Below are 27,827 nucleotides of genomic sequence, written 5' to 3' on the forward strand. Positions count from 1 at the left end.
TTCTCTCACAGAAGCCATAATATGACAGCTACAATGTTGAGTCCTCTGTAACTATCTCTATGGTGTGCACTTGGCTCAATCACTCCCCCTCGTGGTGGAAACGTCCTCTATAGGTCAGGGTTTTCCAACAACTTTGGTTCTGGAAAGCTACTGGGTGTGCAGGGTTTCATTCCAGCCCTGCAGTAACCCACCTGATTCAGTCAATTATGGTCCAGAGAGAAGATGGTGTATAGATGTATATACATGGGAATAATATTGCTTTAGTTTTATTTAACTAGGCAAGTCAGTTAAGAAGAAATTCTTATGTACAATGGTGCGCCTACTCTATAAGGCCATTCAATTACAAATCAATGATTCTGATGATGACAAGTAGAAAGTCTAGCAATTAATTGGAAGTTATCTGAATACGTGGAGTGTTGAGTTGGCTTGGTTTTGGTACATTAGATGCAGAGAATGAACTATTTCTAACATCTCTGTTCATAATTTGAACAGTATTGCAGTGCCACAAAATGCATTAAAACCTATATATACTGATGAAACTAACGAAATCTTGGCCCCTTTGAGCCAACATGGCGCCAAAATTGCCAACTTGAAGCGGCGGGTAATGTAGCAAATATTTTTTAAACTGCTTAATTTAAGTGATAAAACATAATTCCATTACATACAACAAGGGGTAATCAAATATCAAATCAAATGAAACGTAAACATACAGACAATACTTTTTACTTAGATTTTGAACAGGCAAAAACAGCAGTCTACCTACAATGAACTTGCCAGGACCCCACCCACTCCCCTCTGATCATGGCAGATGCGGGAAGTTACCAAGCCGGTTTCGGTATGTACGTTTACATTCATTTAATGTTAGCAAAACATTCTATAAGGGGTCACCGCTAGCTGCTATTTGTCAGAGGTTGCACCACAAATTGTTTGTAAGTTTGCACGTATTCTGACGCGAACTAACTAGCTAGGTTATCCTGTGTGCTAGCAAGCTAACCAATGAAGTCTGCAGTTATTCTAACGAAGAGATAGCAAGTTAACTTAAACATCACACAGAGCAAAACCAACACGTAGGGTGTCAACTTCTGACACGTAATTTAAATAGCTAAAGTATTGCTAACCCTTCGGTTTTAAATTGCCAGCTAGCTGACCATATCGGATTTTATTGAAACAATCCGGAAGTCCTGTCAAGTTGCTCATTGGATATTTCTCCCTCTAACAGCCACGCTGAGCGCTCTAATTGGTTAGAGTTAGTGGCGCAGTGTTTACAATCACGGCAGGTGTACTAATTGCACAGCTAATTTTGGGCCGATTAGAATTAAGATATAATGCCCGGGCTGTGTGTTATATGGCCATTATAAACTGCGTGGTTCGAACCCTAAATGCTGACAGCCATGGCATATCAGACCTATACCATGGCTATGACAACATTTATCTTTACTGCTTTAATTACGTTGGTAACCAGTTTATAATAGCAATAAGGCACCTCGGGGTTTGTGATATATGGCCAATATACCATGGCTAAGGACTGTGTCGTGCATAAGAACAGCCCTTAGTTGTGGTATATTTGCCATATACCACACCCCTCGTGCGTATTGCTTAAATATACCACGACTGTCAGCCAATCAGCATTCAAAAACAAATTATAAACTGGGTTGTTCGAGTCATGAATGCTGATTGGCTGACAGACATGGTATATCAGACCTTATACCATGGGTATGACAAAACATTTATCTTTACAGCTCTAATTACGTTGGTAACCCGTTTATAATAGCAATAAGGTACCTTGGGTTTGTGATATATAGCCATAAACCACACCTCCTCGTGCGTATTGCTTAAATATACCACGACTGTCAGCCAATCAGCATTCAGGGTTTGAACCACCCAGTTTACAATAGAAAATATACTGCTATACTATCTCAAACACATAAAACAGGGAAGGCAACAGCATTACTTGCATGGCTACCAGTCTTTCAGTCTCAGCACTGATACAATACAGATCTCCATTGACCCTGTTCTCTTTCCTCCTACTACTCTCCCTCGTCCTTCTCTCCTTTCCTCCTCTCTCCAAACTAAACTCTCCCTCATCCTTCTCTCCTTTCCTCCTACCTCCGAACTAAACTGTCCCTCCTCTCCAGGCCCCAGGATGTGGCAGCAATGTGCCCTGTTCCTGTTCCTGTCCCTGCTACCAGTGGTACCTGGAGAAGCTGACTCCAAGGCTGTCACCACCAGTCTCACCACCAAGTGGGCCTCTACCCCTCTGCTGCTGGAGGCCAGGTAACATTATGCTCAACACAAACACAAGACACAACACATCCTTTCTTTCTCTTCATCCCCTCTTTCTCTTCACCCCCCCCACCCCCCACTCCCTCTTTTTCTCAGTGAGTTCCTGGCAGAAGAGAGTCAGGAGATGTTCTGGGATTTCGTCGAAGCAAATCAGAACATCAAAGGGGAACATGATGGTAGCCTTAATGTTTTATTTCACTGATAATGTTGATTTATGTAGCACTTGGTCTCTGGAAGATCTATTAAAGTGTTGTTCTATTACAGATACAGACCAGGCGTACTACGACCTGATCGTGAAGAGAGCCAGTGCTCTGCTCAGTACAGTCCAACTCAACATGCTCAAGTTTGCCCTCTCTCTCAGGGCCTACTCCGCTACTGTACACTCCTTCCAACAAGTAATATTACTACAATACTACTAGATGACTACCCTCTCCCTCGCTATGTGTGTGTAATCACTGTTTCTCGCCTCTCTCTCCTGTAGATAGCGACCAACGAGCCCCCTCCATCCGGCTGCTCAGCCTTCTTCAATGTCCACGGAGAGAAGTCATGTGACACGGAGAAACTGTCTGCACTGATGGAGACCGCAGCAGAACGGTACAAACACACTGGGAGACACCCACACACAAACTGTGAATATCCACTTTGATTGATAAAGACCTGTTGAAGTGATAATAATTCATTAAATAGTCCTTATCTCATCCCTCTTTGTCCCAGGCCCAAGCCCTACCTATTCAAAAGCGATCACAGGTTCCCAGGATCAAATCCCGACACTCCGGTTGTTATCCTGTATGCCGAGATTGGAAGTTCGGATTTCACAATGTTCCATCAGCTGATGCTGTCCAAAGCCAACAAGGGACTGGCCACCTATGTGCTTCGTCACTACCTGGCTGTAAGAAAAACACAGGAATACACATGATGGGAAACATAATTAAGACATCATTTCGTGTTCATCTTTTCCTCTTTCTCTCGTTGCCAGTCTCCCAGCAGTCGTAGAGTGTATTTGTCTGGTTATGGAGTGGAGCTGGCCATCAAGAACCAGGAATACAAGGCTAAGGACGATACACAGGTCCAGGGAGCGGAAGTGAATGCTACACTGATGGGGGAGAATGACCCAGTGGATGAGGTCCAGGGATTCCTCTTTGGAAAACTGAAGTAACCGACCTACCAAAATGAAATGCTATTCCACAAACCCACTCTGCTTTGGAGCGTTATGGGTGGAGAAACTTATTTTCCTCTCCTCTCCGTCTCCAGGACTCTGTACCCTGAGTTGAAGGAGCAGCTGAAGGAGCTAAGGAAACACCTGGTAGAGAGCACCAATGAGATGGCTCCACTTAAAGTCTGGCAGATGCAAGGTGGGCGGGACTTTATTTTTTCTTTGCCTCTCTTCTCCTGCATCAAGACAACTGTAACTACAGTAATCATCTCCTTTTCCCCCCACTATATATATATTTTTTTCTCTTCGTGTGTCAGATCTGAGTTTCCAGACTGCAGCTCGGATCCTGGCTGCTCCATCTTCAGATGCCCTGAACGTCATGAGAGACCTCAGTCAGAACTTCCCTACCAAGGCTAGGTAAACACACCCACACACACACACACACACACACACACACACACACACACACAAACATGTTTTTTGATATCTCTGTGTAGTGTGTGATTCTGGTTGTTTCTCTCCCCTTCTCAGGTCGATCACTCAAACAGTGGTCAGCTCTGAGATACGTAAAGAGATGGAAGAGAACCAGAAGGTAAGAGCTCAGTCATCCATAGCTCTCCTTCCCTGTCTCACTCTACTAGCCATTAACATGTAATGACTGTACCGCTCTTCTTCTCTCCAGTTCTTTAAGGGAACTCTGGGATTGCAGCCTGGAGACTCTGCTCTATTCATCAACGGACTACACATAGACCTGGACACACAGGACATCTTCAGGTACACACACATCTTCACACACAGACAGACAGACAGACAGAGACACACACACAGACAGACAGACAGACAGACAGACAGACAGACAGACAGACAGACAGACAGACAGACAGACAGACAGACAGACAGACAGACATCTTCAGACAGACAGACAGACATACATCTTCAGACAGACAGACAGACATACATCTTCAGACAGACAGACAGACATACATCTTCAGACAGACAGACAGACAGACATCTTCAGACAGACAGACATCTTCAGACAGACAGACATCTTCAGACAGACAGACAGACAGACATCTTCAGACAGACAGACATCTTCAGACAGACAGACAGACATCTTCAGACAGACAGACATCTTCAGACAGACAGACAGACATCTTCAGACAGACAGACATCTTCAGACAGACAGACAGACATCTTCAGACAGACAGACATCTTCAGACAGACAGACAGACATCTTCAGACAGACAGACAGACAGACATCTTTAGACAGACAGACAGACATCTTCAGACAGACAGACAGACATCTTCAGACAGACAGACAGACAGACATCTTCAGACAGACAGACATCTTCAGATAGACAGACAGACAGACATCTTCAGATAGACAGACAGACAGACATCTTCAGACAGACAGACAGACAGACAGACATCTTCAGACAGACACTCACCTTCAGACAGACACACACCTTCAGACAGACACACACCTTCAGACACAGACACACACCTTCAGACACAGACACACACCTTCAGACACAGACCTTCAGACACACACCTTCAGACACAGGCACACACCTTCAGACAGACACACACCTTCAGACACAGACACACACCTTCAGACACAGACACACACCTTCAGACACAGACACACACCTTAAGACAGACACACACCTTCAGACACACACCTTCAGACACACACACACACCTTCAGACACACACACCTTCAGACACGCACACACACACCTTCAGACACACGCACACACACACCTTCAGACACACGCACACACACACCTTCAGACACACGCACACACACACCTTCAGACACACGCACACACACACCTTCAGACACACGCACACACACACCTTCAGACACACGCACACACACACCTTCAGACACACGCGCACACACACCTTCAGACACACGCACACGCACACCTTCAGACACACACACACCTTCAGACACACACACACCTTCAGACACACACACACCTTCAGACACACACACACCTTCAGACACACACACACCTTCAGACACACACACACATACACATACACACACACACACACACACACCTTCAGACACACACACACACACACACACACACACACACACACACACACACACACACACACACACACACACCTTCAGACACACACACCTTCAGACACACACACCTTCAGACACAGACACACACACCTTCAGACACACACATACACACACCTTCAGACAAACACACACACCTTCAGACACACACACACCTTCAGACACACACACACACACACACCTTCAAACACACAGACACACACAACTTCAGACACACCCACCTTCAGACACACACACACACACACACACACCTTCAGACACACACACACACACACACACCTTCAGACACACACACACACCTTCAGACACACACACACACACACACACACCTTCAGACACACACACACACACACACACACACACACACACACCTTCAGACACACACACCTTCAAACACACACACACCTTCAGACACACACACCTTCAGACACACACACCTTCAGACACACACACACACACACACACACACACACACACACACACACACACACACACCTTCAGACACACACACACACACACACCTTCAGACACACACACACACACACACACACACACACACACACACCTTCAGACACACACACACACCTTCAGACACACACACACACACACACACCTTCAGACACACACACACACACACCTTCAGACACACACACACACACACCTTCAGACACACACACACACACACCTTCAGACACACACACACACACCTTCAGACACACACACACACACCTTCAGACACACACACACACACCTTCAGACACACACACACACACACACACACACACACACACACACACACACCTTCAGACACACACACACACACCTTCAGACACACACACACACACACCTTCAGACACACACACACACACACACACACACCTTCAGACACACACACACACACACACACCTTCAGACACACACACACACACACACCTTCAGACACACACACACACACACACCTTCAGACACACACACACACACACACACCTTCAGACACACACACACACACACACACACCTTCAGACACACACACACACCTTCAGACACACACACACACACCTTCAGACACACACACACACACACACACACCTTCAGACACACACACACCTTCAGACACACACACACCTCTTCAGACACACACACACACACCTTCAGACACACACACACACACACACCTTCAAACACACAGACACACACCCACCTTCACACACACACCTTCAGACAGACACACACACACACCTTCAGACACACACACACACACACACACACCTTCAGACACACACACACAGACACACACACACACACACACACACCTTCAGACACACACACACACCTTCAGACACACACACACACACACACACCTTCAGACACACACACCTTCAGACACACACACACACACACACCTTCAGACACACACACACACACACACACACCTTCAGACACACACACACACACACACACACACCTTCAGACACACACACACACACACACACACCTTCAGACACACACACACACACACACACACACACACACTTTCAGACTCACACACACACACACTTTCAGACACACACACACACACACCTTCAGACACACACACACACCTTCAGACACACACACACACACCTTCAGACACACACACACACACACACCTTCAAACACACAGACACACACCCACCTTCACACACACACACACCCACCTTCAGACACACACACACACCTTCAGACACACACTCACACACACACACACACACACACCTTCAGACACACACACACACACCTTCAGACTCACACACACACACACACCCACCTTCAGACACACACACACACACACACACACACACACACACACACACACCTTCAGACACACACACACACCTTCAGACACACACACACACACACACCTTCAAACACACAGACACGCACCCACCTTCACACACACACCTTCAGACACACACACACACACACACCTTCAGACACACACTCACACACACACACACCTTCAGACACACACTCACACACACACACACCTTCAGACACACACTCACACACACACACACCTTCAGACTCACACACACACACACACCTTCAGACTCACACACACACCCACCTTCAGACACACACACACACCTTCAGACACACACACACACACACACACACCTTCAGACACACACACACACACACACACACCTTCAGACACACACACACACACACCTTCAGACACACACACACACCTTCAGACACACACACACACACCTTCAGACACACACACACACACACACACACCTTCAGACACACACACACACCTTCAGACACACACACACACACACACCTTCAGACACACACACACACACACACACCTTCAGACACACACACACACACACACACACACACACACCTTCAGACACACACACACACACACACACCTTCAGACACACACACACACACACCTTCAGGCGCACACACACACACACACACACACACACCTTCAGACACACACACACACACACACACACACACACACACCTTCAGACACACACACACACACACCTTCAGACACACACACACACCTTCAGACACACACACCTTCAGACACACACCTTCAGACACACACACACACATACACACCTTCAGACACACACACACACACACACACCTTCAGACACACACACACACACACACACACACACCTTCAGACACACACACACACACACCTTCAGACACACGCACACACACCTTCAGACACACACACACACACCTTCAGACACACACACACACACACACACACACCTTCAGACACACACACACCTTCAGACACACACACACCTTCAGACACACACACCTTCAGACACACACACACCTTCAGACACACACACACCTTCAGACACACACACACACACACCTTCAGACACACACACACACACACACACACACACCTTCAGACACACACACACACGCACACACACCTTCAGACACACACACACACCTTCAGACACACACACACCTTCAGACACACACCTTCAGACACACACACACACACACACCTTCAGACACACACACACACACACACCTTCAGACACACACACACACACACACCTTCAGACACACACACACACACCTTCAGACACACACACACACACCTTCAGACACACACACACACACACACACACACACCTTCAGACACACACACACACACACACACCTTCAGACACACACACACACCTTCAGACACACACACACACCTTCAGACACACACACACACACACCTTCAGACACACACACACACACACACCTTCAGACACACACACACACACACACACACCTTCAGACACACACACACACACACCTTCAGACACACACACACACACCTTCAGACACACACACACACACACACACACACACACACACACCTTCAGACACACACACACCTTCAGACACACACACACCTCTTCAGACACACACACACACCTTCAGACACACACACACACACACCTTCAAACACACAGACACACACCCACCTTCACACACACACCTTCAGACAGACACACACACACACCTTCAGACACACACACACACACACACACACCTTCAGACACACACACACAGACACACACACACACACACACACCTTCAGACACACACACACACCTTCAGACACACACACACACACACACACCTTCAGACACACACACACACACACCTTCAGACACACACACACACACACACACACCTTCAGACACACACACACACACACACACACACCTTCAGACACACACACACACACACACACCTTCAGACACACACACACACACACACACACACACACACACACTTTCAGACTCACACACACACACACTTTCAGACACACACACACACACACACCTTCAGACACACACACACACCTTCAGACACACACACACACACCTTCAGACACACACACACACACACACCTTCAAACACACAGACACACACCCACCTTCACACACACACACACCCACCTTCAGACACACACACACACACACACCTTCAGACACACACACACACACACACCTTCAGACACACACACACACACACACACCTTCAGACACACACACACACACACACACACCTTCAGACACACACACACACACCTTCAGACACACACACACACACCTTCAGACACACACACACACACACACACACACACACACACACACACACACACACCTTCAGACACACACACACCTTCAGACACACACACACCTTTTCAGACACACACACACACCTTCAGACACACACACACACACACCTTCAAACACACAGACACACACCCACCTTCACACACACACCTTCAGACAGACACACACACACACCTTCAGACACACACACACACACACACACACCTTCAGACACACACACACAGACACACACACACACACACACACCTTCAGACACACACACACACCTTCAGACACACACACACACACACACACCTTCAGACACACACACACACACACCTTCAGACACACACACACACACCTTCAGACACACACACACACACACACACACACCTTCAGACACACACACACACACACACACCTTCAGACACACACACACACACACACACACACACACACACACACACACACTTTCAGACTCACACACACACACACTTTCAGACACACACACACACACACCTTCAGACACACACACACACCTTCAGACACACACACACACCTTCAGACACACACACACACACCTTCAGACACACACACACACACACACCTTCAAACACACAGACACACACCCACCTTCACACACACACACACCCACCTTCAGACACACACACACACCTTCAGACACACACTCACACACACACACACACACCTTCAGACACACACACACACACCTTCAGACTCACACACACACACACACCCACCTTCAGACACACACACACACACACACACACACACACACACCTTCAGACACACACACACACCTTCAGACACACACACACACACACACCTTCAAACACACAGACACGCACCCACCTTCACACACACACCTTCAGACACACACACACACACACACCTTCAGACACACACTCACACACACACACACCTTCAGACACACACTCACACACACACACACCTTCAGACACACACTCACACACACACACACCTTCAGACTCACACACACACACACACCTTCAGACTCACACACACACCCACCTTCAGACACACACACACACCTTCAGACACACACACACACCTTCAGACACACACACACACACACACCTTCAGACACACACACACACACACACACGCCTTCAGACACACACACACACACACACCTTCAGACACACACACACACACACCTTCAGACACACACACACACCTTCAGACACACACACACCTTCAGACACACACACACACACACCTTCAGACACACACACACACCTTCAGACACACACACACACACACACCTTCAGACACACACACACACACACACACACACCTTCAGACACACACACACACACACACACCTTCAGACACACACACACACACACACACACCTTCAGGCGCACACACACACACACACACACACACACACACACCTTCAGACACACACACACACACACACACACACACACACACACACACACACACACCTTCAGACACACACACACACACACCTTCAGACACACACACACACACACACCTTCAGACACACACACCTTCAGACACACACCTTCAGACACACACACACACACACACACCTTCAGACACACACACACACACACACACCTTCAGACACACACACACACACACACACACACACACACACACACACACACACACCTTCAGACACACACACACACACCTTCAGACACACACACACACACCTTCAGACACACACACACACACACACACACCTTCAGACACACACACACCTTCAGACACACACACACCTTCAGACACACACACCTTCAGACACACACACACCTTCAGACACACACACACCTTCAGACACACACACACACACCTTCAGACACACACACACACACACACACACCTTCAGACACACACACACACGCACACACACCTTCAGACACACACACACACCTTCAGACACACACACACCTTCAGACACACACCTTCAGACACACACACACACACACACACCTTCAGACACACACACACACACCTTCAGACACACACACACACACACACACACCTTCAGACACACACACACACACACCTTCAGACACACACACACACACCTTCAGACACACACACACACACCTTCAGACACACACACACACACACACACCTTCAGACACACACACACACACCTTCAGACACACACACACACACACACCTTCAGACACACACACACACACACACACACACCTTCAGACACACACACACACACACACACACACACACACACACACACACACACCTTCAGACACACACACACACACCTTCAGACACACACACACACACACACCTTCAGACACACACACACACACACACACCTTCAGACACAAACACACACACACCTTCAGACACACACACACACCTTCAGACACACACCCCTTCATACACACACACACACACACACACACACACACACACCTTCAGACACACACACACACACACACACACCTTCAGACACACACCTTCAGACACACACACACACCTTCAGACACACACTCACACACACACACACCTTCAGACACACACTCACACACACACACACCTTCAGACACACACTCACACACACACACACCTTCAGACTCACACACACACACACACCTTCAGACTCACACACACACCCACCTTCAGACACACACACACACCTTCAGACACACACACACACCTTCAGACACACACACACACACACACCTTCAGACACACACACACACACACACACACCTTCAGACACACACACACACACACACCTTCAGACACACACACACACACACACCTTCAGACACACACACACACCTTCAGACACACACACACACACCTTCAGACACACACACACACACACACACACCTTCAGACACACACACACACCTTCAGACACACACACACACACACACCTTCAGACACACACACACACACACACACCTTCAGACACACACACACACACCTTCAGACACACACACACACACACACACCTTCAGACACACACACACACACACACACACCTTCAGGCGCACACACACACACACACACACACACACACACACCTTCAGACACACACACACACACACACACACACACACACACACACACCTTCAGACACACACACACACACACCTTCAGACACACACACACACACACACCTTCAGACACACACACCTTCAGACACACACCTTCAGACACACACACACACACACACACCTTCACACACACACACACACACACACACCTTCAGACACACACACACACACACACACCTTCAGACACACACACACACACACCTTCAGACACACACACACACACCTTCAGACACACACACACACACCTTCAGACACACACACACACACACACCTTCAGACACACACACACCTTCAGACACACACACACCTTCAGACACACACACCTTCAGACACACACACACCTTCAGACACACACACACCTTCAGACACACACACACACACCTTCAGACACACACACACACACACACACACACCTTCAGACACACACACACACGCACACACACCTTCAGACACACACACACACCTTCAGACACACACACACCTTCAGACACACACCTTCAGACACACACACACACACACACCTTCAGACACACACACACACACACACCTTCAGACACACACACACACACACACACACCTTCAGACACACACACACACACCTTCAGACACACACACACACACACCTTCAGACACACACACACACACCTTCAGACACACACACACACACACACACACACCTTCAGACACACACACACACACCTTCAGACACACACACACACACACACCTTCAGACACACACACACACACACACACACACCTTCAGACACACACACACACACCTTCAGACACACACACACACACACACACACCTTCAGACACACACACACACACCTTCAGACACACACACACACACACACACACACACCTTCAGACACAAACACACACACACCTTCAGACACACACACACCTTCAGACACACACCCCTTCATACACACACACACACACACACACACACACACACACCTTCAGACACACACACACACACACACACACACACACCTTCAGACACACACACACACACACCTTCAGACACACACACACACACCTTCAGACACACACACACCTTCAGACACACACACACACACACCTTCAGACACACACACACACACCTTCAGACACACACACACACACACACACCTTCAGACACACACACACACACACACCTTCAGACACACACACACACCTTCAGACACACACACACACACACACACCTTCAGACACACACACACACCTTCATACACACACACACACACACCTTCAGACACACACACACACACACACACACACACACCTTCAGACACACACACACACCTTCAGACACACACACACACACACACACCTTCAGACACACACACACACACACACACACCTTCAGACACACACACACACACACACACACACACACACACACACACACACACACACACACACACACACACACACACACACACACCTTCAGACACACACACCTTCAGACACACACACACACACACACACACACACACACACCTTCAGACACACACACACACACACCTTCAGACACACACACACACACCTTCAGACACACACACACCTTCAGACACACACACACACACACCTTCAGACACACACACACACACCTTCAGACACACACACACACACACACACACCTTCAGACACACACACACACACACACCTTCAGACACACACACACACCTTCAGACACACACACACACCTTCAGACACACACACACACACACACACCTTCAGACACACACACACACCTTCATACACACACACACACACACCTTCAGACACACACACACACACACACACACACACACCTTCAGACACACACACACACCTTCAGACACACACACACACACACACACCTTCAGACACACACACACACACACACACACCTTCAGACACACACACACACACACACACACACACACACACACACACACACACACACACACACACACACACACACACACCTTCAGACACACACACACACACACACACACCTTCAGACACACACACACACACACACACACCTTCAGACACACACACACACACACACACACACACCTTCAGACACACACACACACCTTCAGACACACACACACCTTCAGACACACACACACACACACCTTCAGACACACACACACACCTTCAGACACACACACACACACACACACACCTTCAGACACACACACACACACACACCTTCAGACACACACACACACACACATCTTCAGGTACACACACACACACACACACACACACCTTCAGACACACACACACACACACACACTTTCAGACACACACACACACAACTTCAGACACACACACACACACACACCTTCAGACACACACACCTTCAGACACACACACACACACACCTTCAGACACACACACACACACACACACCTTCAGACACACACACACACACATCTTCAGGTACACGCACACACAGAGGACGTCTTCAGGCTAGTAGAAAAATTAAATTACACAAACAGTACCAGGTCAGATACTGACTGTGTGTGTGTTTCCAGTGTGTTTGAGGTTCTCCGTAGTGAGGCCAGGGTGATGGAAGGTCTGCGTTCTCTCCTTATCGAGACTCCCTTCATCCACGACATCCTCAAACTCAACGTACAGCCTTCTGACTCGGACTACGCTGTGGACATCCGCAATCCTGCTGTCAACGTAAGACACACCTACCCCTTTATTTAACCCTGACCATCCAACTATGTCATCCGTATATATACTGAACAAAAATATAAACGCCACATGTAAAGTGTTGGTGTCGTGTTTCATGAGCTGAAATAAAAGATCCCAGAAATGTTCCATACCCACAAAAAGTGTATTTCTCTCAAATGTTGTGCACAAATCTCTTTACATCCCTGTTAGTGAGCATTTTTCCTTTGCCAGATAATCAATCCACCTTGACAGGTGTGACATGTCAAGAAGCAGATTAAACAGCATGATCATTACACAGGTGCACCTTGTGCTGGAGACACTAGGCCACAATGTGCAGTTTTGTCACACAACACAATGCCACAGATGTCTCTCAAGTTTTGAGGGAGCATGCAATTGTTATGTTGACTGCAGGACATTCCACCAGAACTGTTGCCAGAAAATTGAATGTTAGTTTCTCTACCATATGCCGCCCCCAATGTCATTTTAGAGAATTTGGCAGTACGTCCAACCTGCCTCACAACCGCAAACCACGTATAACCACGCCAGCCCATGATCTCCACATCCGGCTTCTTCACCTGCGGGATCGTTTGAGACCAGCCACTCAGACAGCTGGTGACACTGACAAGTATTTCTGTCTGTAACAAAAGCCATTTTGTGGGGAAAAACTCATTCTGATTGGCTGGGCCAGGCTCCCCAGTGGGTTAGGGCCTAATGAATTTATTTCAATTGACTGGTTTCCTTCTGTGAACTGTAACTCAGTAAAATTGTTGAAATTGTTGCATGTTGCGTTTTTTATATTTTTGTTCAGTATACAGTCAAGTCTTTAAACGTATATAACCCAACTCTTGTTTTGCATGGATCATTTTGATGATAATCTAATCTCTCTCTTCTCAGTGGATTAATAACCTGGAGACAGACAGCAGGTACGGCTCATGGCCCTACAACGTCCAGGAGCTCCTCAGACCAACCTTCCCCGGAGTCATACGACAGATCCGGAAAAACTTTCACAACCTCGTGAGTAGATGATACGTGTGTCAGACCGCGACACCAAACGTATTGGCATGAACTCGTGTGATGAGTCTGCAGTGTCGTGCAGCTACACGAAGTGTATCGCATACATTTTTGGAACTGACAGCAAAAACCAATGATGTCTTGTGTTTTAGGTGGTGATTCTGGACCCTACCCATGAGAGTTCTGCTGAGCTGTTGAATGTTGCTGAGATGTTCTACAGCAATAACATCCCACTCAGGTAGGGGTGTGTGTTTCTAGCAAAAATTGTTGTTTTTATTTAACTAGGCAAGTCAGTTTTCAGAACAAATTCTTGTTTACATGACGGCCTAGGAACAGTGGGTTAACTGCCTTGTTCAGGGGCAGAATGACAGATTTTTACCTTGTCAGCTCAGGGATTCGATCTAGAAAGCTTTTGGTTACTGGCCCAACACTCTAACCACTAGGCTACCTGCGGCCCTCCAAGGCCATGTTGGTTCTAATTCTGCCGTATAGTGTTGGGGAATAATCAGAATTAGTTGGTAACATAGGTAAGATGTTTTATATTCATCATGTGTTTGTAAGTTACTTCTCATCAGAATGTTATTTTTGTATAATACTGAGGTGGGGTTGCAGTATCTGTTCTATGTCAAGACTAAGTTGTTTGGGCCGGAGAGAGGGGAGAGGTCAAGCGTGTGTCTCTTGGCTCCACAATGTCTGTGTGCCAGTCAGTGTGTCTCTGTGATCTTGTCAAGATAGGATGGATTTGATATATGCCTGTTGATATGGAGGATTGGTTTATGGTTCTGAGTTTGAGAAGGGAGACAAAGCTGAACGATGAATTATGCCGATGCTGTCTTATCCTGTGTGTCTTTGCTATAAAGGATCTCAGTTGAAATGTGGAAGGGACTCTCAGAGAATTCATTGATAGACACTGAATTGATCTGAGAGTCACAGGGTTGTGATAGAGCTCATATAATTAAAAATGGACTTTGTGATAACTAACTCTGACGTGTGTGTGGTTTGCTCCCATGATTTGGTAAATAGAGGAAATTTCCACGACAATAGTCTATGTGGATGTGAGTGACTGTGTATAACCCTTAGTGAGGGGCGGGGCGGGGGGGCGATCGATACAGTTACATATCGGGGTAATAGTTTTGATGACGTATTGCATCCTTTTGACTATCGCAATATTGTAACTCCCGTATTTTTCCTTCATAGCTCCTTCTCAATCTTTCTAAATTGAGAGCCAATTTGTTTTCAGCACTTTTATTTCCATGACTTTTATTTGGTTTTCTCATGGCTCTTGTCTCTCGTCTCCCTGCAGCAGACATGGTGAGCAATATGTCTAGAACATCGAATCGCAATAAAATCACAGTATCGAATCGCAATAAAATCACAGTATCGAATCGCAATACATATTGTAACGGCACCTAAGTATCGTGAGGTCCCTGGCGATTCCCATCCCTAATAACCCTGCTGTGTGTGTGTTGTAGGATTGGGCTGGTGTTTGTGGTGTCTGATGTTGATGAGATCGATGGTATGGAGGATGCAGGTGTGGCTCTGCTCCGGGCCTTTAACTACATCACAGAAGAGCTGGACGCTCCCGCCGCCTTCGACACCATCATCTCGGTGAGTCGGTCTGACCAATGAGAATCATTGATGAGTCTTTTGACCAATCCCAGTGATCTGGAACATCAGCCTGACCAATCAGATGGAAATGCTATATTTGAATCTCCTCTCTCCCTCTCTAGATGTTTAACCGTGTGCCTAGCGGTGGTAAGCTAAGTGTAGGTGATGTCGTCAAGGTGTTGGAGAAGAAGTTTCCCTATGTGGAGGTCGGCAGCATTCTTGGACCAGACTCCACTTACGACGACAACCGGAAGGTATGGTTCTGCTTTTATGTGCCGTGATGTTTCTTGACAGAACGGTATGTTTTTCATGTACCGTTTCCCTATCTACCTCCGCCAGGAAGGGCGTGGTTACTACTTGCAGACGGGTGTAGGTCCGTTGCCAGTGGTGATGTACAACGGAATGCCGTACCAGCGAGAACAGCTAGACCCAGAGGAGCTAGAAACTGTCACCATGCACAAAATACTGGAGACTACCAGCTTCTACCAACGGGCTGTCTACATGGTGAATTTTACACACACACACACACACAGACACACACACACACACACACACACACACACACTGACCTTCTCTTGTTGTGTCTTCCTAGGGTGAGCTGGCCACTGATCAAGATGTGGTGGATTTCATCATGACCCAACCCAACGTTGTCCCTCGTATCAACCCTCGAATCCTGTCGACTGCCAGGACGTACCTGGACCTATCTAATACTAGTGAGTTTTACACACAGACACACACACACACACACACACACGGAACCATCTTAACCACCTCTCTCTTTCCTGACAGATAACCATTTCATAGATGAGTACGCTCGCTTTCTGTTCCTGGACAGCAAAGAGAAGAGCACTGCTGTGGCTAACAGCATGAACTACATGACCAAGAAGGGTAAGAGAGAGAGAGAGAGAGATATATATATATATATATAGATAGATAGATAGATAGATATAGATATAGATATATATATATATATATATATATATATATACACACACACACAGCTACACATACAGAGCTTCATCTTATTGAGCTAAACACTGTGCTCCTACTTTTCAGCCCTAAATCTCTTGTCTATCTATTCTGTTCTTTCTCCTCTGTGTTTTTGTTTGTCAGGGATGGCCCCCAAGGACCACCATGGTAACCCTTATTTATTTTCCTGCACTTTCTCTCTTTCTCTCTCAACAGACAGTATTATGATCCATAGTTCTGTGAATCCACCATATCTCACTCCTCGTCAATATTATCACACCATCTTGCATCTCTGTGAGATGACATGCTTGGATGTGTTTGTGTTTGTTTCTGAAAGAGAGAGAGAGTCTTTCTCAAAGACTAAGTATTGAGATGGCACTGCAACATCAAACCGCGTACATTACAGGATTAAGGAGGTCTGTGACCCTTTACTCTCCCCATCTCCTCCTCTTCAACTCCCTCTCCCTCCTCTAGATGATGGCTACATCCGTCCAGTCACTTTCTGGGTTGTGGGAGATTTTGACCAACCTTCCGGACGCCAGCTACTATACGATGCCATCAGACACATGGTATGATGATGTCACACTGATACGATGTCACTATAACACGACCAAAAATCTACCATCTGAACGATTCTCCTAAATCTGCCTTCAACAGAAAACCAGTAACAACGTGCGATTGGGCCTGATCAACAACCCTAGCGACAGCCCATCCAAGGAGAACAGTCATGTTGCCAGGGCGATATGGGCCGGCATGCAGACCCAGACAGCTAACAACGCTAAAAACTACATCACCAAGCTGGCTAAAGAAGAGACCGCTAAGGCACTGGAGACTGGGGCCGACGTCACACAGTTCACTGTCGGGGTAAAGAGTTTACACACCCGTTATACACCGTTCTGTCTCACCCTTTACTATACTGTCCTGTTCTTTAAAAACAGTCCTGTTTTTCTTTCATCTCTCCAGGGTATGGACGTTGCCTTGTTTAAGAGTGCGTTTGAAGGTCCTAAGTTTGACTTCCTGCTGTCTCACGCTGTCTACTGCCGAGACGTTCTCAAGCTGGGGAAAGGACAGAGAGCAGTCATCAGCAACGGACGGGTGAGTGGGCAACACACACACACACACACACACACACTAGCACGCTTCCTACTGTGATCGAAGTGTCACAATGGTGTTTGTCTCTCTCTGCCGACAGCTCATTGGTCCACTAGAGGAAGGGGAGGTCTTTAACCAAGATGACTTCCTCCTATTGGAGAGTATCATTTTGAAGACCTCGGGAGAGCGAATCAAAAGCAAGGTCCAGCAGTTTGGGGTGGAGGAAGACCGGGCCAGTGACCTGGTGATGAAGATTGACTCTCTGCTCTCCTCTCAGCCCAAAGGAGAGGCCAGGATAGAACATGCCTTTGCTGATGACCGATACAGGTACTGGAACTAATCAAACGTTTTACTTCATGTTTTTATTCATTGCCTATAAACATTCTGTTTACCTCTCTGGTCTATGATTGGTCCACAGTGCTGTAAAGATCCGGCCCACAGAGGGAGAAGTCTACTTTGACATGGTTGCCGTGGTAGACCCCGTAACCAGGGACGCCCAGAAACTAGCCCCGCTCCTATTGGTTCGTACCGCTTCTAATAACTGTCACTTAGGAGTTCTGTCTCACTCCAAGTACTCTGTCTCACAGCCATCTGTCTCTCCATGTTTCTGTTTCTCCCCACCAGGTGTTGAAGAAGCTGGTCAATGTGAACCTGCGTGTGTTTATGAACTGCCAGTCCAAACTCTCAGACCTGCCTCTCAAAAGGTGAGCAGACCCCAGCTACATGCAGGTCATCCTGTTTTAACTGCTGGGACCTCGTTTCTGTTGTCTTACTTTCCTTACCCTTAGAGGTCCCTGGTAGTACCTGAGGATTTTTCCTGTGTGTTTCTCTAAACCCTCCTCTCTTCTCCCAGTTTCTACCGGTATGTGTTGGAGCCTGAGGTGTTGTTCCAGACTGATGGTAGTTTCTCCCCTGGTCCCCTGGCTAAGTTCCTGGACATGCCTCAAACTCCCCTCTTCACACTCAACCTCAACACCCCTGAGAGCTGGATGGTGGAGTCTATACGCACTAGATATGACCTGGACAATATCTACCTGGAAGAGGTGTGTTTTCTGTGCTGTTTTGTTTTTAGGATAGTGTTCTATTTATAGCACGGTTGCCTTGGCTAATGTTGTCCTTCACCTCTTCAGCTGGAGAGTGTAGTGACTGTGGACGGAGTATTCTGGTATTTGTCTAAGTAATTTTTTAAAAAGGTTTAATAATGGTTCTCTATTCTCCCTGTCTAGGTGGACAGTATAGTAGCAGCAGAATACGAGTTGGAACATCTGCTGCTGGAGGGTCACTGTTTTGACGTGAGTACAGGTCAGCCCCCCAGAGGACTCCAGTTCACCCTGGGAACCCCCTCCGACCCTGTCATCGTCGACACCATCGTCATGGCCAACCTGGTGAGTCACCTCTGACTTCTAACCCTAATGTCTGACTCTGTCGTCATGGCCAACCCTGACCTCGAACCCTAACCTCTGTCGATAGGCAGACACCTTTCTATTCTCCGTTGTTGTGGTTGAACGAGGGCGTTGTGTTGTCGTCGTCCTCAGGGTTATTTCCAGTTGAAGGCTAACCCAGGAGCCTGGATCCTGAAGCTGAGGAAAGGACGGTCTGACGAAATCTACAAGATCTACAGGTACGGAAGATCACATCTCGACATATCACGCCGTCTTCAGTTTAGCACATGACTAGTGGAACCAGGCGTGTTAGTGCTGGGCTGGAACAAAAGCCTGCACAATGCACACCCTCTTGTTCCTCTCTCTGACGTCACATTCTCTCTTCCAGTCATGATGGAACAGACTCTCCAGCAGACGCTGATGACCTCATCGTGGTGCTGAACAACTTCAAGAGCCGGATCATCAAAGTCAAGGTGCTGCTCTGATCCCAGCTGTAGAGTACAGCTTTCATATTGTTGGTTGATGTCAGGTCCCAATAAAGCTTAGGTTGTATTCGAATTGATCAATAAGTCCATTGCTAAGTAATGTATTGGTCGTGTGTTGTTGTTGTTGTTGATCAGGTCCAGAAGAGGCCAGAGAAGTTCAGTGAGGAGCTGTTGAGTGATGGAACCCAGGAGAACGACTCGGGCTTCTGGGAGTCACTCACCAGGTGTCTCTCTCTAAGCATGGAGCTCCACCCTTTACATCACTGTCTACTGTTTCATACCTATTTGATCTCTGCTGAATCTGATGGTGTTTATTCTCTCCCTGTCTTTCTCTCCCCAGAGGGTTTACAGGAGGTGTGAAGACGGAGGAGAGTAAACAGGAGAAGGATGATGTCATCAACATATTCTCTTTGGCCTCTGGACACCTCTACGAACGTTTCCTCAGGTGTGTGTGTTGTGTGTGTGCGCGTGTGTGGTTTTTTCAAATGTTTGTCTGTTGTAATCCCACAATTTGTTCTCTCTCTTAGGATCATGATGTTGTCTGTTCTAAAGAACACCAAAACACCAGTCAAGTTCTGGTTCCTCAAAAACTACCTGTCCCCGGCATTTAAGGTAGTTAAGTATAAAATATAAATATAATCTGTTATTCTCTCCTCTAGGAGTTTACTTTGAATGTGGCGCTATGAATAGGGTTTTCATTGAGTTTACTCCAGAATAAATGTTATTCCCACAGGAGTTTATCCCGTACATGGCAGAGCAGTATGGTTTCCAGTATGAACTCGTCCAGTATAAGTGGCCGCGGTGGTTACACCAGCAGACCGAGAAACAGAGGATTATCTGGGGTTACAAGATCCTCTTCCTGGATGTCTTGTTCCCTCTGTCCGTCGACAAGTTCTTATTCGTGGACGCAGATCAGGTACACACACACACACACACTCTCTGAATGTCCTTGTCTCTGATTTGCGTTAAGCTGAGAACTCTCTTTCCTCTCTCCTCCTACAGATAGTGCGTACCGACCTGAAGGAGCTCCGTGACCTTGACCTTGAAGGAGCGCCGTATGGCTACACACCGTTCTGTGAGAGCCGGAGAGAGATGGACGGCTTCCGCTTCTGGAAGTCCGGCTACTGGGCGAGTCACCTCGCTGGACGCAAATATCACATCAGGTAACTGTGTGTGTGTGTGTGTGGGGGGGGGGGTGTGGTAGAGGGATATGTGTGTGTAACCCTCTGTCTCTCCAGTGCTCTGTATGTGGTAGATCTGAAGAGGTTCCGTAAGATAGCAGCAGGAGACAGACTGAGAGGACAATACCAAGGCCTGAGTCAAGACCCCAACAGCCTGTCCAACCTCGACCAGGTGTGTGTGTATTAAAAGTGAATATGGGTGTATAACATTTAGATTTTCCTAACATTTGATATTCCCAAACAACCTTTGTGAAGTTAAATTAGCTTCAACTCTGTGTATTTATTTTTCTAATATTTTCCTATACTCTCTCTGTCTCTCTCTCGCTCTCTCTTTCTCCAGGATCTGCCTAATAATATGATCCACCAGGTGCCTATCAAGTCTCTACCTCAGGAGTGGCTCTGGTGTGAGACTTGGTGTGACGACAACTCTAAGAAAAAGGCCAAGACTATAGATCTGGTACGAAGTGTGTGCAGATTCTAGTCACTTCTGTGTTGTTACACTCCACTGTGTTTATTTGGACAGTGAAGCTAAAATGTTTAACCCTTCCTCCAGTGTAACAACCCCCAGACCAAGGAGCCCAAGTTGCAGGCAGCTGTTCGTATCGTAGCAGAGTGGAGCGACTACGACCAGGAGATCAAACGCCTGCAGAACAGAGTCCAGGAGAGAGGAGCAGAGAACCATACCACACAGAAGGACAAGCCAGGTACATATAAACTCAGCAAAAAAAGAACAATTTCTGGACTCTGTCTTTCAAAGATAATTCGTAAAAATCCAAATAACCACATATCTTCATTGTAAAGGGTTTAAACACTGTTTCCCATGCTTGTTCAATGAACCATAAACAATTAATGAACATGCACCTGTGGAATGGTCGTTAAGACACTAACAGTTTACAGACGGTAGGCAATTAAGGTCACAGTTATGAAAACTTAGGACACTAAAGAGGCCTTTCTACTGACTCTGAAAAAGACCAAAAGAAAGATGCCCAGGGTTCCTGCTCATCTGCGTGAACGTGCCTTAGGCATGCTGCAAGGAGGCATGAGGACTGCAGATGTGGCCAGGGCAATAAATTGCAATGTCCGTACTGTGTGACGCCTAAGACAGCGCTACAGGGAGACAGGACAGGCTGATTGCCCTCGCAGTGACAGACCACATGTAACAACACCTGCACAGGATCGGTACATCCAAACATCACACCTGCGGGACAGGTACAGGATGGAAACAACAACTGCCCGAGTTACACCAGGAACGCACAATCCCTCCATCAGTGCTCAGACTGTCTGCAATAGGCTGACAGAGGCTTGTAGGCCTGTTGTAAGACAGGTCCTCAACAAACATCACCGGCAACAACGTCGCCTATGGGCACAAACCCACCGTCGCTGGACCAGACAGGACTGGCAAAAAGTGCTCTTCACTGACGAGTCGCAGTTTTGTCTCACCAGGGGTGATGGTCGGATTCGAGTTTATCGGCCATTTTGAGCCTGTAATCAAACCCACAAATGCTGATGCTCTAGATACTCATCTAGTCTAAAGAAGGACAGTTTTATTGCCTCTTTAATCAGAACACCAGTTTTCAGCTGTGCTAACTTAATTGCAAAAGGGTTTTCTTATGATAAATTAGCCTTTTAAAATGATTAACTTGTAATAGCTAACACAACTTGCCATTGGAACACAGGAGTGATGGTTGTTGATAATGGGCCTCTGTAGATGTTCCATAAAAAATGTGCCATTTCCAGCTACAATAGTCATTTACAACATTAACAATGTCTACACTGTATTTCTTATCAATTTTATGTTATTTTAATGGACAAAAAAATTTGCTTTAATTTTAAAAACTAGGACATTTCTAAGTGACCTCAAACTTTTGAACGGTAGTATACAAAAACATACATTACATTACAACAACTGATTGGCAAACATATACAGTTGACTAATCCCTCTTCTTCCTCCCCTCTCTCTCCCAGATGATACACATACAGAGTTGTGAGGCCAGTGGATGGAAGATGTGGCTGGAGCAGCAACAAAAGATGGAACCATGTTAATAGACAATGCTGTTCTCCTTTGGAACAGCAATGATAGACGGACTGCAAACCAATAACCATTCAATCATTCATTTTCCATTTATTTGTATTTTCTCTGTTGTGAGAGTGGCGAGGATACGGGATAGGGTAGGGGTGCTGGGTAGGGATGATATGGGGTGACTGTTAGTGGATGGTGTGGGTCTGAAAAAATCGGACTATTCCAACAGTTCCCACCTCCAATATTTTTGATCCATCCATGTTTGTACTGATTAGGACACCTTATTAAACAACTGTCTGTGGGTAGAGGTTTGGGCTTAGGAGTTAAACCACACTGATAAATAGCAGCTTAAGTTATGAGAGTTTTGTCCTGTTCTATGCCTTCTGTTTCTGTGCTTTAGACTTCAGTTGTCCATGGCCTGTGTCAAACTCAGGGAAAGGTGGTTTTGGCCAATCGATCTGATTCAATCTCCTAATGACAATACAAAGAGGACTGGAGCGACATTTTCTTTAATGTGAAACAGACATTAGTTCTGTCATGTAGTAAAATAGGGATTCATATCTCTACAATTTACCTGCAACATTCAGAACGTTGCATCCTTGTGAGCGTGATGTGGAGTTAAGGGATGTGTGGGTGAGGACTGGTGGGGACGTCTCAGCGACAGACGGCACTGGGAGTTCCGTGATCACTCAAATTGATTGTAACAGCGACTTGAAAGGCAGCAGGCATATGACTAGAATGTTGTAGTTCAGGGTGGCCAATCTTATCCACAAAAGGTCTGTGGGTGCAGTTTTTTTTTTCTAGCAATACACCCATTTCATCTAGTCAGTCTTTAATGAAGATCATGATTCATGGGCTTGTTGAATCAGACTGCTTGACTGGAACAAAGCCTAGGGTTAGATTGGCCACCCCTGCTGTAGTTAACTCCTGTTTTCTCCGCTGTGGTCTGTTCTGGAGTAAACACTGTTAGTCATCCATTGCCAACCGCTGGCTGTTTCCGTTCTTTGTTTTGGCTAAATATGTACTGTTAATTGTGGGAAATCATTATTTTGTAATAAAAACCAAGGAACCCAACACTTGTCATTTAGTGACACTGATCCCTCTTCTACATGTTCTTGTTTCCTTTGTTTGTTTTACTGGTAAGACATTTGGATTATTCTCTTATATACCGTGCCATCTATAAGAATACAGTAATGGCTGGTGAATGACTACAGCTGTACTATTAAAAGGCTGGACTTACATAGGCAGACCAATTCTGGGGTGTGTTCAGTATGGAGAGGAAGAGACAAAGCGAGAGGGATAACTGGGCCCAAAATCGGTGTTCTCCAGCAGGTGAGTTTTTGTATAGCGGTCAAACATAAAAATGTAAAAGCTTATTTGGTCTAATTTTTGTAATGCTTAGGTCCCTAGTTGTTACAAATGTACTGATATAAGTAGGACATGTGACATCCCAGGAACTTTTAGAAAAAACACATCGGTTGTGCCTGTTGACATGCTTATCTGTCCTCTCATTGGCTAGAATGGTCCACCTGATTTTGCCTCCTCCCAAAATGCCTTTTATTTTATATAACTAGGCAAGTCAGTTAAGAACAAATTCTTATTTACAATGACGGCCTACAAAGGCTAAACCCAGATGACGCTGGGCCTATTGTGCGCCGCCCTATGGGACTCCCAATCACAGCCAGTTGTGACACAGCCTGGATTCGAACCAGGGTGTCTGTAGTGATGCCTCTGGCACTAAGACGCAATGCCTTAGACAGCTGTGTGACTCAGGAGCCTTCTATTTTTGAAGACATTTATTTTAATTGTTAGAGCGGTCACTTGAGTATCTTGTCAATATAACTGATAATCTGTGGTTTAATTAAAACCTCGTAAGGATCTGACCATTTTTTTAATTTGTCTAAAATGACATACCCAAATCTAACTGCCTGTAGCTCAGGACCTGAAGCAAGGATATGCATTTTCTTGGTACCATTTGAAAGGAAACAGTTTTGTACCATCAGGGAAAGGAAAAAAGTTTTGTACCATCAGCTTTGAAATGCAAGAGAAAGGCCATAATGTACTATTCCAGCCCAGGCGCATTTTAGATTTTAGCCACTAGATGGCAGTAGAGTATGTGCAAAGTTTTAGACTGATCCAATGCATTACTGTTCAAAATGTTGTATCAAGACTGCCCAACTGTGCCTAATTGGTTTATTAATACATTTTGAAGTTCATAATTGTGCGCTCTCCTCAAACAATGGCATTATATTATTCTACTGTAATAGCTACTGTAAATTGGACAGTGCAGTTAGATTAACAAGAATTTAAGCTTTCTGCCCATATCAGATATGTCCTGGGATTTTTTTGTTTGTTACTTACAACCTCATGCTAATCACATTAGCCTACGTTAGCCTAACCGTCCCGCTCAGGGGCACCGATCCCAGAGGTTAAACTCCAACAGTACTGTACTGAATTGCTGTTGAACGGTGTGCACCGTTTTGGGAAAACATGTCATTCAGCACAAACTGTTGAAATAACTGAATGCACCCCAGAAATGGGCTGCCTGTGTAAACACAGCCAAAGAGAGTCTCCCCAACATTTGAAC

General features: G+C 46.6%; 1 protein-coding gene across 2 annotated transcripts; it reads left to right on the plus strand.

Moving 5' to 3' along the window:
* The first annotated feature begins 690 nt into the window (after positions 1-690).
* On the plus strand, positions 691-26,343 carry LOC110495750 (UDP-glucose:glycoprotein glucosyltransferase 1). 2 transcript variants are annotated; one of them, XM_036952184.1, is made up of 39 exons: positions 691-835; positions 2,136-2,274; positions 2,380-2,459; positions 2,548-2,678; positions 2,765-2,877; positions 2,998-3,172; positions 3,260-3,435; positions 3,535-3,635; positions 3,754-3,853; positions 3,968-4,028; positions 4,119-4,210; positions 15,348-15,498; positions 16,387-16,506; positions 16,656-16,741; positions 17,976-18,111; positions 18,234-18,365; positions 18,451-18,615; positions 18,704-18,824; positions 18,901-18,999; positions 19,225-19,248; positions 19,555-19,649; positions 19,738-19,944; positions 20,044-20,175; positions 20,273-20,499; positions 20,591-20,693; positions 20,797-20,876; positions 21,026-21,215; positions 21,399-21,557; positions 21,708-21,793; positions 21,943-22,027; positions 22,175-22,263; positions 22,380-22,484; positions 22,567-22,651; positions 22,773-22,955; positions 23,042-23,202; positions 23,278-23,392; positions 23,561-23,677; positions 23,774-23,924; positions 25,186-26,343. In XM_036952184.1, exons 1-39 carry the CDS (start codon positions 802-804, stop codon positions 25,206-25,208), a joined length of 4,629 nt encoding a protein of 1,542 aa, XP_036808079.1. In that variant the 5' UTR covers positions 691-801; the 3' UTR covers positions 25,209-26,343. The 2 variants fall into 2 exon arrangements, with proteins under 2 accessions (XP_036808079.1, XP_036808080.1); XM_036952185.1 differs by lacking the exon at positions 19,225-19,248.
* The last annotated feature ends 1,484 nt before the right edge of the window (positions 26,344-27,827 follow it).

Source organism: Oncorhynchus mykiss, chromosome 18 (genome assembly GCF_013265735.2).
Source record: "Oncorhynchus mykiss isolate Arlee chromosome 18, USDA_OmykA_1.1, whole genome shotgun sequence".
Taxonomy (NCBI): domain Eukaryota; kingdom Metazoa; phylum Chordata; class Actinopteri; order Salmoniformes; family Salmonidae; genus Oncorhynchus; species Oncorhynchus mykiss.